This window comes from Mesoplodon bidens (assembly GCF_964165515.1).
Source record: "Mesoplodon bidens genome assembly, chromosome: 7".
NCBI classification, from domain to species: domain Eukaryota; kingdom Metazoa; phylum Chordata; class Mammalia; order Artiodactyla; family Ziphiidae; genus Mesoplodon; species Mesoplodon bidens.
In genome coordinates this window covers 31,605,568-31,625,432 of record NC_138164.1, presented here as the reverse complement: position 1 = coordinate 31,625,432, position 19,865 = coordinate 31,605,568, and the positions used below count along the sequence as shown (strand labels likewise).

General features: G+C 37.4%; 1 protein-coding gene across 3 annotated transcripts in view; it reads left to right on the top strand.

Moving 5' to 3' along the window:
- The window catches only part of ARHGAP42 (Rho GTPase activating protein 42), a gene marked incomplete at its 3' end in the record, with an annotated part of 300,025 nt that overhangs the window by 264,924 nt on the left and 15,236 nt on the right, over positions 1-19,865 (top strand). For 2 of the 3 annotated variants that reach the window (XM_081238752.1, XM_081238751.1), the window contains 7 exons: positions 7,512-7,574; positions 8,521-8,595; positions 9,233-9,317; positions 9,919-9,977; positions 12,704-12,809; positions 17,414-17,573; positions 18,775-18,919. In XM_081238752.1, the coding sequence (XP_081094878.1) occupies positions 7,512-7,574; positions 8,521-8,595; positions 9,233-9,317; positions 9,919-9,977; positions 12,704-12,809; positions 17,414-17,573; positions 18,775-18,919 (693 nt within the window). Of the gene's footprint in view, positions 1-7,511; positions 7,575-8,520; positions 8,596-9,232; positions 9,318-9,918; positions 9,978-12,703; positions 12,814-17,413; positions 17,574-18,774; positions 18,920-19,865 lie in introns of those variants that run through there. The other variant, XM_081238753.1, reaches the window with a different exon arrangement.

Below are 19,865 nucleotides of genomic sequence, written 5' to 3'. Positions count from 1 at the left end.
GCAACAGACAGATGAAGAACTATCTAGTGTCCTAAAATAAGGCCATACTGTGAATATACAGAGAACATATGCTGTTCAATGGAGAGTGAAACTGTGCTGTGACTGTAATGAGACTCTTTACAAGCCTAACCTGAAAAAGTCTCCCTACTTTGTGGTTACTCTTAATTTACCATTTTTAGAATCTAGGTGCTGTAAATGAGACTAGCATAATTTAGTAGAGAAGGAAGATTTGACTCGTCTTTATGAAAAATGCATCAAGTTAAAAAGCTAGAGCATTGGTCAGTTACAGTATATTAAATCCACAGATACTTTTCTGGTTGTAAAATATACCACAGTACCCTTTTCTTGAAATTATAAGACTTTGGGAATGGATTTATTTTGAGAGTGCTTACTACACAGATTATCACTCAATTAAGATTAGAACTAAAAAAAAAAAAAAGATTAGAACTAAACTGTTCCTCAAGCCGTGCCATTGAAAATATAATTCCGTCATTTGAGCTCATTTTTCAAAGAAGCAAGTTATCTGTCTTGAGAGACCTTTTCTGTCGTGAGACTTTCATCATGGGACTAGTTGTTAACAGGGACAGAGGCAGTTGCCTTTTTTTCCTAGGCTTGTTTCTCTGGCATTGTCTCTTGGTGCCCTGAGCCTTGTCCCCACTCATACATACATTTGATTTGGTGGCTTTTCAGCTGGTCCCTCTACCCTAGGTCTGGAGAAATTGGGAATTGCGAAAGGAAAGGTTTCTAGTTCTCATTCTCTCATGCAATTCAGTTCAACGATACTCCATTTTGGAACTACTTTATTCCAATCATTGTGAATAAGAAAAAGGAAGTTCTTTCAAATGATGTTTCTTCTATTAAAAGTCACCACTCAGCTGTGTAGTGGTAAAGTCTCCTAACATTCAGTTCTCATGTACAAAATCAAAGGGATTGGACTAGAGGATAATTTTATAATTTCCCAACAACTCCAAATTTCTACCACTCTGTGTTTCAGTGGCTTTTCCCTTGTGTGCCCAGGGAATGTCTTCTCCCCAGCAACAAACAGAAAAAGTGAACGCATTCTTATCCTTGGCAAGTGCCATCTGTCACAAATGTTTTGGCACTTCCTACTGCTATTTAGATAGCTCAGTTCTTCTCCCCAAGGCCACTGAGCAAATATAGTTCTGTTTCCATCACTGAGACCCAGGAAGAGGGTCAGAGCTCAAGTCTTCTTCATGGGCAGAGCAGGAAGAGAAAATAGTTTGGGCTGGGGCTGTGGAGAGTTAACTGCTACCTTTAGGGAAAAAAGAAAATGTCCTGTGGGAACCACAAACGCCATTAAATGCACTCATCTTCTTTTCCTGTTTCTTTCAAGCCATGTATAGTATGATATTAGTTGTCTGTGATAGGGGCCTTTTAATCTGAAATGGCAGACTAGAAATGTGAATTGGAAATTAAAGACAAGTGCTGCTTTGTTTTGTCAACCCTGAGAATGTATTGTAAGGCCAAGTAGATTACATCTGTAAGGACATGCTGGGTTTTTAATTACTAGGAAATTGAAGGTACAAGGACTTTTGCTTTGTTAGCTGCATGGAAAACAATTCTTTCTTTTTTTTCCTCCTCACGGCTGTTTGAATTCTGTTGAGATTAATAGCTTTTGTGCTGCTAAACTGCCTTATGGAAACTTTACTTGAGTTTCAATAAAAACTTTAGCCCTGAATAGTTGCTGGAGGGAAATAGGAATGTTTCTATCTAACTTTTGATCGAATAAATTAAGTTCTTTACCTTAGCCAATCTTCTTCTTTACCCCCAAAGGCCAGGTATCATTAATATTGTAAGATTCCAATTCCTGGGAATTTGTGGTAGTTTTATTCTGCATAACCCTCTGGTCCTCTCTACAGAGAGATACTGGGCTGGGGTAAGAGCCCTGGAGAGGAGTTGACAAAAGCAACTCCTGTTAGCTGATAAGCTCTAACCCTTGTAGAAGCCAGAGAGGGTACTTGAGCAAGCCAGCTACAAACCAATAACTAGCCAGCTATGGATCAGTAAGCACATGTTGTCTGCCTGCTCTGGGCCAGGCACTGAGCCCTGATTCAGTAGCTCATACTACAGACAGACGGATATGCTCCCCTCTCTACCGCTGCAGCAGGAGTACTTGCCCTCCACTAAAGAAAGAATCAGGATAAATTATCAGCTTTTAATGGTGTGATTTTATTTAGTAAGAACCCCTTCCACTGACTTCTCATTTGAACATTAAGGAGTTCCCAGGTTTTCTTTTTTAAGCTATAGAGACCTATTTTTGCTGAATTTTCATTAGCACTAGCATACTAAGTGTAGTAACCCCTTCATGGCTTTGGAAGGTGGAAAGGTTTCCTTTACCGAATGTGTTTGTCCCTGACTTCCCTCAGAAGCACCACTCCTTGTGACTTCCTCCTCCATCACTCACTGGGAGACAGAGGGTGCTAAAGCCTATTTAAGCCATATCGCCTTCTCCTCAGACCTCAGCAGAAGCTGCTGAGTGCTTGCATGAAGGCACTGTTGATCAGTAGTCTGTAAGGCAGCCATGAAGGGGTGCTGCCTTTTTATATGAATTGACAAATCAGTAGCCAGAAACTCGGATAAATACCAGTTAAGCGAGGAAAAGCGAAGTGTGTGGGATTGGCTTTATTCCATTTAGTCCTTTCTGCCATAATAATCTGTTTAGGTTATACATGATTAAATCAGAACTGGCCAGGTTATGCTGTGGTCTCAGAGACTTAACCACAATAAAGGTTCATCTCTTGAATATGCGATATGTCCATTCAGGTCAGCTGTGATTCTCTTATACATAATTTTTACTCTAAAACCCAAGCTCATGTAGTACCTTTTCTCTGTAACATTGATGATCTTGTACCAGAGGGGGGAAAAAAATGGCAGGCTTCCACAATACATACCAGCTGTTCCTAGCTGATGGATAATGACATTTGTGACTTCCATTCATATTTCGTTGGCTAGTGCATATCATATGACCAAGTCTGTCTTAGAGGGAGCTGAGAAACATAATCTTCCTGCAGGAAGGAGCAGCAAATATGAGTGAACAGTAATCCCAGGCTACTACAGTTCCCTTCCAATGAGAGGATGTGTTTGTTCATTGTGATTATTGAAGTTTAATGAGAGTATAGGGACATATATGTGAATATCCAACTTGTTGTCTCTTCAGTGGTCAGCTAGATTCACAGGGCCTGAGTGGTTTATGCCTGATCTCCATTTTTTTAAAGAAATAGATCATTGTGGGCTTCCCTGGTGGTGCAGGGGTTAAGAATTCCCCTGCCAATGCAGGGTACATGGGTTCGATCCCTGGTCTGGGAAGATCCCACATGCCATGGAGCAACTAAGCCCGTGTGCCACAACTACTGAGCCTGTGCTCTAGAGCCCGTGAGCCACAACTGCTGAGGCCCGCATGCCACAACAACTGAAGCCTGTGCGCCTAGAGCCTGTGCTCCGCAACAAGAGAAGACACCACAATGAGAAGTCTGCGCACCACAACGAAGAGTACACCCTGCTCACCACAACTAGAGAAAGCCCATGCGCAGCAACAAAGACCCAACGCAGCCAAAAATAAATAAATAAATTTATATTAAAAAAAATAGACCATTGCCCTGGCCCCAAATATTTTAAAAATAAGTAATATAGTATGCCTCTGAAAAATAACACTTTTGGCACATAGTACCTCAAGCCCCCGTGACTTCAGCCAGGCCCGAAGAATACATGTGATTGACATATGTAGATTTTATATTCTCCTCTAGCCAATAATGATGATGATGATGATAACAGCCAACACTTCTGCACCACTTAGTATATTCCAAGTACTATTCTAGGAGCTTTGCAAATGTTAACGTATTTCATCTGTGAATAGCCCTGTGAACACAATAGTACTATTATCCTTACTGTACAGTAGAGGAATCTGAGGATGAGAGAGACTAAAACTGTGTCCAGTAATACAGCTGCTAAATGGGAGAGTAACTACTGTTTCTTTCATCTGGTTAGTACTAGTGACTGACCCCCCTTTTTTTTTTTTTTTTACTGTTTCTTCTTCTGTTTCTCAGTGATGTGTGGATAGGAGCACATGGGGAAGGAAACTAGCATCTGATTAGGTTTTTTCCATTGTTTTCCACTCTTCAGTGTTTCATGTGGATTTTGTCTTCATCTTACTACAACCCTTTAACATAGGTATTGTTATTTCCCTCATTTTATAGATGAAAGAACTAGAGTTCATAAAAGTTAATAGGCACACTTCCATCCACACAGCAGTAAATAGTAGAGCTGAGATCCATCCCAGGTTTGCCTGGCTCTAAGCAAAGCTGGGTGCTACCTCTGCACCACGGAACCTCTTTATACTCTTTCAGGCAATAGAAAAGGATGTTCAAAGGAAACAAAACAAAAATGCATGCTTATTTTTGCCAACACAGTGTATTTTTTCACATTTCTGAATTGATCGATAATGTTTTATTTACTCACGTGAAGAGAGCTAAAACACAAGGTCCATGGGACACATCAGGACAGTGGCACCCATGGAATGACCTGGCAGTCAGACTGAATGTTTGTAAGATTTTCTTCTTCATAATTAGCCTGTGATACTGGTTTACTAGGATAGAATGGGTTATTGCCACAAAATATCCCAGTATACCTTCAAGATATAGCCTGGCTATTACTTATTTTTCTCAAAATGGATATTTAAAGAAAATCTGCTTTTATATATCACAGTTATTTTTGTTCATTTAGCCAAGGGCAGGTTTTACTGAAATTTTTAAAAAGTGGATTTCTCTTTCTTTTAATACTTTTTATTGAAAAGTTGAAAAATGTGACCTCAAGAACCAAATGTTATAAATGTCAGGAACTTGCAGTTTTAAATGACACAAAAATGCTAGTGTATAATTTTTACCAGGGTTACATTTTTTGGCTCAGTTTCTGTTATTAAAAATGAAAATTAATAATTGATTCCTTACTTCTCCATTCTACCTGTTTTTTTCCTATGTTCAATAAATATTTTAAATTATCTGAATGTATTCACACTATAATGCTGTGCTTGGCACTTTGGGTTATTGGAAGTAAGCAATCCCTTCTTGGTGCCCAAAGAAGCTCCCCTCTCATGTAGGTAGTCAGCTCTAGAAAGATGCTTGATTAATGGCCATTCATTCTTGTATGTTGAGTTCACCCAAAGCATTCACTGAGTTCTGTTCCCTTGACATCTAGGGCACTGGGGACACACAAATAAATAAGCCAATTTGTATTGGTAGCAATATATATTTTAGTTTTGGCATTTTTACATGTTTAAATCTATTTTTTATTTCTAAAAACTAATTTAAAAGATATATAAAATAGTTACAAAATCCAATGAATAAAAACGACAATTTCTACCTTCTGTCCTTTTCTTTCTTACTTGCAATTTTCATGATCTTTCTAGAGCTTTTTCCTAGGAAAATAGAAACATTCATACCCTCAAATTTTATGTTTTAAGAAATTGGGTTGTATTGTCCTATAGATTACATTTTTTGGCCTAACAACATATAATAAATATTCTACCAAGTCAGTGCCTCTAGATTTTTTTAATATTTAAAAAAATTTTATACAATTTTTAAAGGTTACTTTCCATTTACAAAATTATTACAAAATTTTGGCTATATTCCCCATTTTGTACAATACACACTTGAGCCTATCTTACATCCAATAGTTTGTACCTCCCACTCCTCCCCCACTGGTAGCAACTAGTTTGTTCTCTATATCTGTGAGTCTGCTTCTTTTTTGTTATATTCACTAGTTTGTTGTATTTTTTAGATTCCACATATAAGTGATATCATACAGGATTTGTCTTTCTCTCTCTGACTTGTTTCACTTAGCATAATACCCAATTGCTGCTATTCTTTTTTATGTCTGAGTAGTATTCCATTGTGTGTATATATACCACATCTTCTTTATCCATTCATCTGCTGATGGACACTTAGGTTGTTTCCATATCTTGGCAATTGTAAATAATGCTGCAGTGAACATTGGGATACATGTACCTTTTTGAATTAATATTTTGGGTTTTTTTGGATATATACCCAGGAGTGGGATTGCTGAGTCATATGCTAGTTCTATTTTTAGTTTTTTGAGAAACCTCCATACTGTTCTCCACAGTGGCTGCACTAGTTTACATTCCTACCAACAGTATACAAGGATTTTCTTTTCTTTACATCCTTGGCAACAGTTGTTACTTGTGTTTTTGTTCTTTTGTTTTTTTGATGACAGCCATTCTGACAGGTATGGGGTGATATTGCATTGTAGTACTTCTATTTTTTTGATTTCTCATTTCTAATCTCAGATTTCTCAAACTTTTCAGTCAATTCAGTTTCAGTGATTTTCGTTGTCTAGGATTTCTTCCAAGTTTTTTGTCTTTCCTGGCACCTATTTTTTTAGCATAATTTTTTGATATATATTTTTTTGTCTGTGAATCTGTGTAGTTACATGGATGTATTTAATCTACCATCTTTAAATGGAAACCAGTTTTAATTTTTTATTGGTTTGAATTGTCTTCATATACTATGATTTGGGAATATTAAGAAATATAATATGTACACCACATCTGATGAAAAATTTTATTATAGTATCAAAAAATTTTTAAATTTTTCCTCTGAGTGTTATTTGGTATTTTTAAATCCTTTCTCTCAAAACAAGTAATCTAACTTGATCTGGCCCCAAACCTTAAGAAAATTTGAAAAATCTAAAGAAAATCTGTCAAAAAGCAATGAAAATAAATTGCTATTTCATAATGGAGGATCTTTCGGGGATTTTTAGCAGACTTACTAAGCATATTTTGAATTATTTTGAATATGATTCAAAATGCAATAGAGGGCCTCCCTGGTGGCGCAGTGGTTGAGAGTCCGCCTGCCGATGCAGGGGACACGGGTTCGTGCCCCGGTCCGGGAAGATCCCACATGCCGCGGAGCGGCTGGGCCCCGTGAGCCATGGCCGCTGGGCCTGCGCGTCCGGCGCCTGTGCTCCGCGACGGGAGAGGCCACAACAGTGAGAGGCCCGCGTACTGCAAAAAAAAAAAAAAAAAAAAAAAAATGCAATAGAATAGAACATTGAACTTGAATTCAGGAGACCTGAGTTAAAATGTGGCTCTAGATCTTAGAACAAAGAAAAGCAGTTTTCAGCAACTTGGTGAACCATCTTAAGATTGCAAAGCTTTCTCTCTACCTCATAATGTTGTTTTGAGAATCTCATGGGAAAAAATATGTGAATAGCTATGTAATATAATTATTAATTATATCTAATAATATAATTATTATTAGATCTATGTTTCTAATGAAGCAAGTTGATATAAAAAACGTTGGTGAATGTGAACCTCCCTCCTTCACTTCTACTCCCAAATAAAAATTAATATGCTAACCAAAATATTTGATAAATTCAGTAACAACCCCTGTGCCATCAAACCATGAAACTACAGAGCCAACTGAAGCAGGAATGCAAGTTCAACATAAACACTTAATATGATTTTCTTTTACTTTCAGTGTACTTAAATGAAGCAGGGTTCAACTTTGTGAGAAAATGCATTCAAGCTGTGGAAACGAGAGGTCAGTGTTGCCTGATGGGTACACTGTTACTGTTGTGTGGTCCCTTCTTACATAGAAACTGCTCAGAATAAGGATGTACTTAGTTATTAACAGGAGATTTATTTTAAGTAATATATGAATTATAAGTTATACAACCACATACAGTTCAAAGTAACTGTACTTTGAACTTCAGTTTACCAAAATCATACTACAGACATACTTGTTTTTTAATGAATTTCCATAATATAGCCTCACTTTACTTCTTATTGATGGACTCTGTTGTGTTTTTTTTTTTTTTTCAAGCTTTAGGAAGGTAAGATTCCTAAGGAGCTTGAATTCAGCTCTCCTCTTTCCCTACATTATATCTCAGAGTGATTTTAGTCATTGTCACAATTTCAGCAGCTTTCCGCATTCTAGTTATGACCTCGGTCCTGAAGTCCTCTCCAGTTGCCTTTTACTTCCTGGAAAACTTGTCTACAGCAAAACCTCCTATTGGGCTTTGGAGTTCTTTAAACTTAGATTCAAATTGTGGTGCTGTCACTTAGAAGTTTTGAGAAGTTAAGTAGGTTCCCTAAAATCTCTGAATCTGTTTCCTCACCTTTAAAGTGAAGCTATCAATTCTATCAAACTGTTCAACATGCAGGACTCTGTGACTGAGGAAACAGAGTATGAGAAATACTGATCATCCCTTTCCATCTTGGATGCTTTTTTATATTCAAGTAGTGGTGAATAAGCAGGTGTACTTTGCTATTTTGAAGCTCTTCATAGACTTTCAAATCACTGTTCAATGTCTGCCCTAAGAAATATATGTCTGATGGGTGTTTCCAGGGTAGGTTTGCTGAAGTTAGACTGTAAAATTGGATTCATAGCTTTCAGATTTGTGTAAGCATATATCTGAGTTTTTAACATTCTGTACTTCAGAAGCTGTGTCTTAAGCCATTTTCTTGTGATTTTTCCTTCTCATTAGGCATCACCATTTTAGGTCTTTACCGAATAGGAGGAGTGAACTCCAAAGTTCAGAAACTCATGAATACCACATTTTGTAAGTTTTGGATGAAGCCAGTTACTTACTTAATTTTTGCATTCTTAAAGAAAATTCAAACCATAGGTTTCTTTGAGATCTAGATTATTGCTTATCTTTGAGTATTTTCAAGTCATATTTAAAATTAATATTTGTATTCAGCTTTTAATGTCCATTGTAATAGATGAACAATCAGAATTTGAGAAGGGGCCCTTTTTATAATATTGGACTTTTCCTCAAGTATCCTTTGATTAGCTAGAGGTACAATAAGATTTATGGATGCTGGGATTCAGATTGCCTGACTTGGAATCTTAACTGGGCCAGTTAAAAGCTTTGTGACCTTGGGTAATTTGCTTAACCTCTCTATGCCTTCACCTCCTTATTTGTAAGCCTAATACATAGTAAGTGTGCTGTGATGTTAGCAATTAGCAAACATCTGATTTGAAAAACTATATTCCATAAGAAATCTTTGAGGTTCAGTGTCAGAGTGAGCTTTGCACCAACTCATGCAAACAACAATCCTAAAGTTAACTCCATTGGCATTCTAAGAAATACATGCCTCTCTCTGTGACCTACTTATGTTAGTATCCATTTTCTTAACTGTGTGAGTGACGTTTTGAATTGCATGGTTTAAACATCTTATTTTAATTCTTTTCAGCTCCCAAATCCCCTCCTGATATGGACATTGATATTGAACTGTGGGATAATAAGACAATAACAAGTGGGCTGAAAAACTACCTCAGGTGAGGGGGCTTAACTCTTGCCGCTGTGCTGTGGTTTCTCAGTCACCCTCTTGGGCAGTCACCACGGATCCCAGGGAGCCCCTGTTTCTTAGCTTCACTCCTTAGCACAGTTCCTTCACTTAAGGTGGAATAGCACAGGGTGGTAATGATTATGTTTAGTGTTCTGGAACTTATATGTGCTTGTTCAAGCAATACACTTAAAAGGCTGCAGTAATTTATGAATACTAAATAATAATTTGTTTCATGTTAGATTTGAATTTGGGTTTTCATGTATTTTTTTAAGACACCACAAGTTGAATTTGAAAAAAAATGTTTTAAACTATTGCCCCCATATCTGAGAGGGATTTTGCTCCTATGGTCCAATAGTTCTCACAAAGTTAAAAAAAAAAAATTGTCTCCCAGCCTCCCATTTTAATACAGTGGTGGCAAGAAGTGCTCAGGGGCGTCAGTATCTTTGAGGTCTGCATTTTAGAACTACCTGTAGACTCCCTGCTAGGACTTCATCATACGCCTAATTACCCAGTTCTTAAAGAAGCACTGAAAGGTCAGGGGAAATCAGAAGATACTGCCATTCTAAAATTTGCTTCATTCTCTGTTGTAGGTGCCTCGCAGAACCACTGATGACTTACAAATTACACAAAGATTTTATTGTTGCTGTTAGTAAGTACATTTCCACTGGATGCATTATAAATGATGTGGTTTTATGCTGTATTAGAGGTGTAAGTTTAAACCTGCTAGTTAACATTTGCCTGTCTATTGCTTAAGAAACTGTCATTCTCATAGTTAATAATTTACAATATGGTTATAAGAAATCACAGAGTGAACTAAAATACTTTGTTACTTAATAAGACCTTATTGGGGTGGCGAGTATGATGTAATTAGAAAGAGCTGTGAGGAATTATTCGAATTACATTTTACTTGATTGGTGAGTGTCAGTTTCTTACAAGAGCAATTTCATGGTTAAATAAACAAGACCACAAATCTGTACAGTCAGTTGTGCCAGTGCTTCCACTATACACATACTCACATGCTGTGTTCCTAAATCTGGAGAAAGGGTCAGATATTTTTGGCAGGCAGCAAGCACCTTTTCTCTCTTTTTATATTTCTTGATGATGATCAGATATTTATGTTGTATCTTTAGATCTGTGACTGCTATAATGTGATATGAATAGATAGGCTTAATTCAAAATTGGGAGGGAGGGGAAGGGGCCAGTGACAATCATGTAACCTGAGAAGTTAGAAGTGTGTACTTGTAAAACATTGGGCTCAAAGTGCCAGGTCGCCATCTGAGCCCATCACAACAAGTTGTAACAGTTAGGAGTTGGCATTTCATTGTTAGGATGTATGAGGTATGACTGTAACAAGAGTATTTTTCACAGTCTAAGAAAGAAATCAGCTGCATTAGTTTACCATACATTGTAATGTCACAGGAAATATTGTCTACTGACAGAAGTGTCAGGTAAAGCTGAATGATCTTGGTTTTCAGTCCAGTGTACATGACTGACCACATGATCTCATAAACATCTGTACTACTTAGCTTTCTCCTGAAAAAAAAAAAAAAAAAAAAAAGCTCTGCACTCTACATCCTCTTTATAGAAATCTGTCTTTGTAAGAAGAACAAGACCTTAGAAAATATATAATCCAACCTCATTTTATTAACTAGGAAATCAGGACCCAGAGGGGGCAGGTGACTTTGTCCAAGGACACTGGTAAATTCATAGCAATATCAAGACTACGAGCCAGCTTTTTTGACCCTTAACCTAGAACACTTTCTTACAAAAATTTAGTTTTATAGAAAACGGTGTTTGATCCACTTAGCTAGAATGGCTCAATGAGCTGGTTGTTCTGATGCAAACATTTGGTCACAAGATTTTTTTTCTTCACTTCTGTGACAAATAATGATCATATTATTCACTACCATGATAATTAAAATATGTCTTATGTATAAGAATTTATCTTTTGTCTGGGTCAAGGATCATAAAATTAGGTATTATTTGGGTTCAAGCAAGAGAAATCCAGCTCAGGAAAAAGGGGGAGTTATTCAGAGACTAAGGGGAGTCCCTCAGAACTCCTTGGCAGAGGATGGGTCCTGCCTTCCATGGCCTGCAACCAGGAACCTCAGAGTAGGAAATAGATGTTTCTCTGCCCATCCTCCCAGCTCTTTTTGGAGGGTCTCTTATTTTTATTCTTTGCTGCATATCTGCCTCATTCTTATCTTCGCTTCCAGACAGATTTTTCTTGGCTTTCTGCCTGGTTTTACATGATGTGCCTTTCCATGTATCCAGCAGGCAGATCAGTTTTGGTGTCTCCATTCCAACACCTGGGAGAAACTTCATGTTTGGCCCAACCAAAGCCAGGCTCTTTCCTTACCTCATGTACAAATAGCTGTGCCCAGAAGAGATGAAGGTTCCAAAATATAAACCCTATGTGTTGGGCACTTTCTGAAGAAAGGGCTTGGCAGGGTGAGCAGTCAACCCAGAATCTGTTTATTATAGTAAGAGACTATTAAATAGATTCCTTGTTCTGAAGCATTAGAAGTTTCTCTAGAAGACTTGTCAACATCTTGGTTTTTGCCTTGTAGGCTAGACTTGCTTTAGATGATTTTTTGCTTTTCAGATTTACCATTATCAGTGTGGGCTTAAAAATCTACCAGGCCTTTGTTTGTGCAATAATCCTGACACCTCACAAAAATAACTCCCTGCCATCTTTGGATCTATAAAATTTGGAAAGGAATACCTGCTTCCTCTGGTTTGATGGAGTCACTTGGAGGTTTCAGTGTGTTAGAGTGTATTGTAGTAACTGGCACATTAGGCCATTTGCAACAACTGCTGTGATCACTCACGTTGCTAAAGGTTTTTTTTTTGCGGTACGCGGGCCTCTCACTGTTGTGGCCTCTCCCATTGCGGAGCACAGGCTCCAGACGCGCAGGCCCAGCAGCAATGGCTCACAGGCCCAGCCGCTCCGCCGCATGGGGGATCTTCCCAGACCGGGGCACGAACCTGTGTCCCCTTCATTGGCAGGCGGACTCTCAACCACTGCACCACTAGGGAAGCCCCCAGCTAAAGGTTTTATTCTATCCTTGTGTAGCAAAACCCAAGGAGGAGATGAATTATGGTTGTATGGAAGTATACAGCTCAGGGGCTAAGAACACACGTCTGGATTAGATAGAACTGGGTTCGACTTCTCTACTTTCTGATTGCAGACCATGGACAAATTACTCAACGTCTCTAAGCCTTAGGAAATGATAGTGGTAATACTTACCATGTGAAGCAGTGCTTATAAGGCACAATGGGTGGAAGTGGTTATGATACTTTAATTACTAATGTTTATGTATGCATCTTAATACAATTAAAATTTGAACATTTGCAACCTTTTTTATGTTACAGAGTCTGATGACCAAAACTACCGGGTGGAGGCTGTACATGCATTGGTGCACAAATTGCCAGAGAAAAACAGAGAGATGCTGGACATCTTAATAAAGCACCTGGTCAAGTAATTCTCTGACTTATATTGTTCACTTAATTACTTGTTCATCTATTAAACTTAAGCATGTTCATGTCTTTTTAAAGAGTGTGATGGAGCTATAACCTTGCTATTATAATCAGAGTCCATTGAATGTGCTTAAAAAATGATGTGGCAGTTTGTTTTTAAGACACGTCTATACGTGTGTGTGTGTACCTGTGTATGTTTACGACATGCAAATAATTATATCCTTGCAACCATTATACTAATGATGGAAATTTTCATGTCAACTTAAAAATATATGAAGGGGTATATAGCTCTTTCCCAGTTCTTTTAGATGCATTGTAAGCCCAAAGTTTGAAGACCAGTTCTCTATTCTACTAGGGTCACCAGGTTGTACCAGGTCAAACTGCCACTTGAATGTTAGCTTCCTTCTCCAGATTCATAGTATCTGTCGGTCTCTGAAGATCTTTCTAACTCTGCTGTTAGTTCATCTATGTATTTAAAAATCTTGATAAATAGATATTGTATTAGTCAAGTTTCTCCAGAGAAACGGAGCCAATAGGATATTGTTTGTGTGTATGTATATATATACACACATATATGCATATATGTATATATATACACATACACACACACATATGTATAAGAGAGAGCTTGATTGATTGCAAGGAATTGGCTAAACAATTGCAGAGGCTGATTTCAAGGCAGGCTGGAGACCCAGAGAATAGTTAATGTTGCAGCTTGAATCCAAGGCAGTCTGAGGCACAATTCCTTCTTCCTCAGGGACCTCAGTCTTTTTCTCTTAAGACCTTGAACTGATGTTGGATGAGGCCCACCCATGTTATGGACAGTTGTCTGCTTTACTCAAAGCCTACTGATTTTAAGGTTAATGTCATCTAAAAGTACTTTCACAGAAATATCTAGAATTATGTTTCACCAAATATCAGGGTACTGCAGCCTAGAAAATTTGACACGTAACTTTAGCCATCACAGATCTATCTTGATTCACACACACACACACACACACACACACACACACACACATTTAATCAAGAAGTTTGTTAACCATGCTGCTGGAAACAAAAGTCCAAATTCAGGTTTTAAACTTACTTAAAAATTCCCTTCTAGCCTCATTTACAAATAGGAACTTTTTTTGTCTTAATGAGTACCACGATTCACAATCAAATGATTAATCCTTCCTTGTTTGCTACAAGTAGTAACCCAATGTATCCTAATTTGAGCCATGCACATTTGAAACAGGGATGTACATTAATCAGTCTCATCTTAACTTGCAGACTTTGAGATAATATGAATTTACCCTCCTTGAAATAAGAAGAAAATCCACTAGGAATGACTTCATTTCAAGTTCATTTTTAACTGTTGCCCATATCAACACCTCTTTTAGCTAATGAATAGGGACTCACTATCCTTGGTCAGAATTACATAGTCTTCGATTATGTTTTTGAGTTCTGTGACCTCTTCATGAAACTTATCCATACTGTATTTAGTGGGCATTCTCTTGCTGTATTCAAGCTAATTTTTTAGCAAAGCCTTTTAAAATGTACCTTTAAAGTTTCATGAGTTTCACATAAAATGTTTTTGCTTAATTATTCAGAATGTTAGATGAACACAAGTTTCACCTTTAATTATGAATGTGATACAGGAAATAGCAGAGAGAGAATGTCTAGGCACTGAAGAGTACTTAAAATTCTTCAGCCCAACCTTCACCACCATTCCTGGCTCTTTCTTGAATCTGTAAAAAGTCAGTCTCCACTGTCTGAGCAGCAGCAGTAGAATGTGTGCTCACATCACCAATGACTTACTTAAGTAAACTAATAACACTCTTGGTCCCTGGCCAACTTATTGACTTACGGAAAGAGAATTTAAGATCAGTGACCTGGATTGGTCATTGGCCTAAAGGACCAATGACTGATTCCAAATCTCCATTAATTAGCTCTGAGACATGGTATAAATAATTGATGTATTTCTGAGAATACTTTATCTTTAAAACAAGGACATCTGTGGAATCTGCTTTGTACAAAAGTTGAGGAAATGAGTTCCAGAACTGGCTGAAATGTGGAATGATAAGGGTCTGTACTGACTGACTAGCTCAGCAGAAGGGAAATTCAATGAAGAGAAAATAGGTGATCAAAATATTTTATCTTCTGAACACCATAGTCATTAACTCTCCTTTTCAAAACAGACCAGTTTTTTTTATGATTTCTAAATTTTTTCCCAGTGAGCTTAATTCAGTCATATTCTAGGGTGCTTATGTTACCAGGAACTCTTACATTTTAGAGTACATCAAGAGTACCTAGAGTCAATTTAATTACAGGGAAGAATGTTATTTTAAGACCATATTTTATTCAATTTAACTCATTTTATTTAATTCTCTCAACACTGCTCTAAGGATTGTCATTCTTATACTTTATAGATGAGGGAACTGAAGCCTAGAGAGAGGTATTAAATAATGTGACTGATTGCACCCAGCTTCCAAGTTGGAAGGACCCAAGCTTTAAATACAGACAGGCTCACTGCCTTTACAGATGACTTAGTAGACTCTCTAATACATATTAAGCAATTAATATGATATTTGGTTGTATAAAAAGGAAACTTGGAATGAAATTCTTATACTAACCAAGAACCTTCTTAGCTAGTGCTGTCTTGGGCACAAGGGGAAAATTCAGTCAGTGGGACAGTCAGCTCTTCCTGTCCTTTGCCAAAATTTGCATGGATAATCCAGAATCCTAGACTCCTCATAAAATTTTACTTTTGTTTCTAGAATGAAGTTAGTGTGCATACTCAATCAGATATAAACATTATCTTGTGTTCCTTCCTAGAACTTTATATTCTAACAACCTGGCTGGGAGTAAGATAGAAAAGGCAGTGGTTAACCTAGGAGACTGGTTAAATAAATGAGATTTCCTATTAATGCATCCAATTTCCAAATTAAATCAGTTAACTAGTCAAAGTCATTTTTGAGAGTTTACTGGGATTACTTTTCTAAGGTCAGTACTATCAGAGCCCTTTCATTTTATTTTCATTTTCAGGCCAGCACTGATGCTACCATATCTCCTTGTCTTACTGTTTGCCTAGCCCAGTGCTCAGCACTAGGGAGGCACTTAGGGAAGTTTTGGATGGATGGTGGATGGTGGATGGATAGAAGGGAAGTAGGATGGAAACATGCCCTAACCAGTCATCTTATGTGGGGAGCACAGGGGTACTCTTGACTTGAAGTCAGGAGACCCGATTTGAAACAAAATCTCTGTTCCTAATTTTCTGTGACCTCAGGTACATCATTTTTACTTAAGGAGCTTCTCTTTGAAAAATCTGTACAATAGAAAATAACTGACTTCCTGGGAGGATTAAGTACAATATTATCTATGAAAATGCCTGGCAGTAGGTTCTCAATATATGTTTAGTGAATCCGAATATAATTACAACCAGTCTACTCCTTTTCTCTACTTTAAAAAAAAATTTTTTTTATTGAAGTAATATAGTTGATTTACAATGTTGTGTTAATTACTGCTATACAACACAGTTATTCAGTTATATATATATATATATATATATATATATATATATTTTTTTTTTTTTCCATTATGGTTTATCACAGGATATTGACTATAGTTCTCTGTGCTATACAGGAAGACCTTGTTGTTTATCCATTCTCTATATAAAAGCTTACATCTGCTAACCCCAACCTTCCACTCCATCCCTCCTCCAACCCCCTCCCCCTTGGCAACCACCAGTCTGTTCTCTATGTCCATGATTCTGTTTCTGTTTCATAGATAGGTTCATTTGTGTCATATTTTAGATTCCACATATAAGTGATATCATATGGTATTTTTCTTTCTCTTTCTGACTTACTTCACTTAGTATTGTAATTTCTAGTTGCATCCATGTTGCTTCAGATTGCATTGTTTCATTCATCTTTATGGCTGAGTAGTATTCCATTGTATGTATGTACCACATCTTTATCCATTCATCCATCAGTGGACATTTAGGTTGTTCCCATGTCTTGGCTATTGTGAATAATGCTGCTATGAACATAGGGGTGCATGTATCTTTTTGAATTATAGTTTTGTCTGGTTACATGCCCAGGAATGGGATTGCTGGATCATATGGTAATTCTACTTTTAGTTTTCTAAGGAAACGCCATACTGTTTTCCACAGTGGCTATACCAACTTACACTCCCACCCACAGTGTAGGAGGGTTCCCTTTTCTCCACACCCTCTCCAGCATTTGTTATCTGCAGGCTTTTTAATGATGACCATTATGACTGACAACCAGTCTACTCTTAACCATCTGTTCTAAAAGAAGTATAGTACTGTAGGAAATACCAAAGAGCTGATAATCTCTCTAGGGTGATTGAACCCAATTTAGGAAATCAAGATTTTTTCCTTCAATAGATTAACCTTTGTAATTATGTTTTACTTTGGCCAGTGTTAACTTTTTACATCTTTTTAGACTATACCCACTAATGCCAGTTGGGAGTAGCGGAACCTGACTATTTGGGAAAGTTAGCCTGTAATGGCATGTTTATACTTTATGCCATAAGTTAAGTGGATGAGAACATTTAATAATTATTAAACATATAACTTAAATATTTTGTTCCTCTTATTTGCAGAGTGTCACTACATAGCCAGCAAAATCTCATGACTGTCTCAAACCTTGGTGTCATATTTGGTCCGACTCTAATGAGAGCACAGGAAGAAACTGTGGCTGCCATGATGAATATTAAATTTCAGAATATTGTGGTTGAAATTCTGATAGAGCACTATGAAAAGGTAGACTGAATTTTCATGTGAAAGTATAAAATTTTATCTGGCTTCTAAGAAGAAATTTTGCATTTGTATCATCTATGATCCTCACATTGTGATCTCAGATTCCTATTTGGTGTCAGTCTTGTAAATTTTGTATAAATTACTTCTTCATGAGGACTTTGATTTTCTTTTTTCCTTGTTCAGTTTTTAAGTGCTTCTCAAAATCCTCTAAGTAAATGATTTCCTTTCTTTTGACATTATTTACTTGTCAAGATTTTCTTCTTTAGTATTTATATAATTAGTTTTTTACTCATACTCAGAAAATAGAATCATTTTGCGGTTAAGTCTATTTTAACTTTTTTAAGCTTTTTGGAGTTAGACTCTCCTTATACAGCAGATCTAATATTTTAGATAAAACAAAAGAAATAATCAGGAAACAGTCTTGAAACTCTCTATATCCAATCCCTAAGGAGGCTTTCTTTAAAAGAGTGAGATCTTAGAATAACTATAAAAGTGAGAAATTGGGAGAGCCAAGTTGATTGGATTATTAAGCAAACTCAGCCATTGAAGGTCTAAACATTGTGATCCATTTATGTCTGATCTTGTCCTTGTGAGAGGATGGCAGCACCTCTCTCCTTCCCCAGTTCCTTTCTAGTGCCTGTAGAAGGATATCCTTGGTACCTAGCTAAGACTGTAAGTGCTCTTAAAACCCAAGAGTGCATGGCTGCATCCTATAGCTGTGCTCAGACCTCTGCCTGCAGCTTGTCATATTCTTGACAGTTCAGGGCCAACAGCATGCCAGCACCTTCTCCTGAGAGGCAAGGGGCTGCTCAGCTGGGGAATGGTACAAAACGAGCCTCTTCCCCTCAGGTTATGTTCAGCATGAAGGTGAAAGAAAATATCATAGTAAAAAGAATCAGTGTGTCTTGACATAGACTTTTGTTAATATTTGACACATTTCTTAAAATTATCAGAAAATTTGAATTTCACTGTTGGGGAATGGGGAAGAATAAAAAAGAAAACCCAGAGGAAGCATTACTCAGTGTAAATGGAAAAGTTATAAACGCTCTAGGATATTTATTTTTTGTATCAAGCATCTCTTTCCATGCAGTTGATGAAGTAACGTATAGTTCTAAGATTATTTAATAGCTCTCAAAGCCAATTTTATGACGAAAATGTCAATTTCACCTTTGTATTGACCTCGGTCCATTTTTCTTCTACTTAGATTTTTCATACTGCCCCAGACCCAAGCATCCCTCTTCCTCAGCCTCAGTCTCGATCTGGATCCCGAAGGACACGTGCAATCTGCCTTTCCACAGGCTCCCGGAAGCCCAGAGGGAGGTATACCCCGTGCTTGGCAGAACCCGATAGTAAGTGTACTGGCCTCAGGGAGATGCCTTCTTCATTAATTCGGCTTTATCACAGCTTATTAGTACTTAGGTAGAAATACAAGATATTCTTACTGGTGCTGCTGTCCCAACACCTGCCCCCCCACCCACCACATTACATAGTCTCTGTCAGTATAGTTGGAAGGTACCTTGGACAAGCAAATTCATTCCTGATACAAAGGGAAAAAATAGTTTGCGCAATGCCCTTTTTCTCTGTAACAGTGATTAAGTACATCGGGTGCTACTTCGTAGCAGGTTTTGTCCTATTGTCAAAGTCATAGAGAAGAAAGCAAGAGAAAGGCTGGCTGAGGCAGTCATTTTCTTTCTTCCTTTCACATTATGTTCTTAAATCATCATCTCTTGGGTATCAAAGGGTCTGAAACAGAGAGAAAAGAAATAAAAAGAGAATCTACACCACACATTATCGCTAACTTACTATTCTGAGCCAAGCCCCACCATAAGGTGGGTGGCAGCTTGAGCCCAAAGCATGTGTTAAACTGTGGCCATTTTCATTTTATTTTCGACTCCCAACCCTCTCCCCACACTCCCAATTTTCCCCACAATCAGTGTTTAATTTTTAATTTAGATCTACTATTTGAATACTTTATTACAGTTTCTCTGATTTTTTTCTTATACCGTACTTGTAGAAACATTAAAAAATACAGCCAGTTAAAATAGCCAGTTTTCTTATGTTGCTACATTCTTAGCAGAAAGAGGAGAAAAATCCTTTCTTTAAAAATTTTGAGGAGCTTATAGCTTGCAGCTGACTGTTAATGGTGCCTTTGAATGAAGGAGGACTCAGATACCATTGTAACTCAGAATCACCTAAGATCAGAAAAGTAAAAGAAGGCAGACATATGTCTCAGCATTTCCCCCTTCCATTGATTTCTTTAATATCATCAAGAAATTTTATTTTTCATACTTGTGA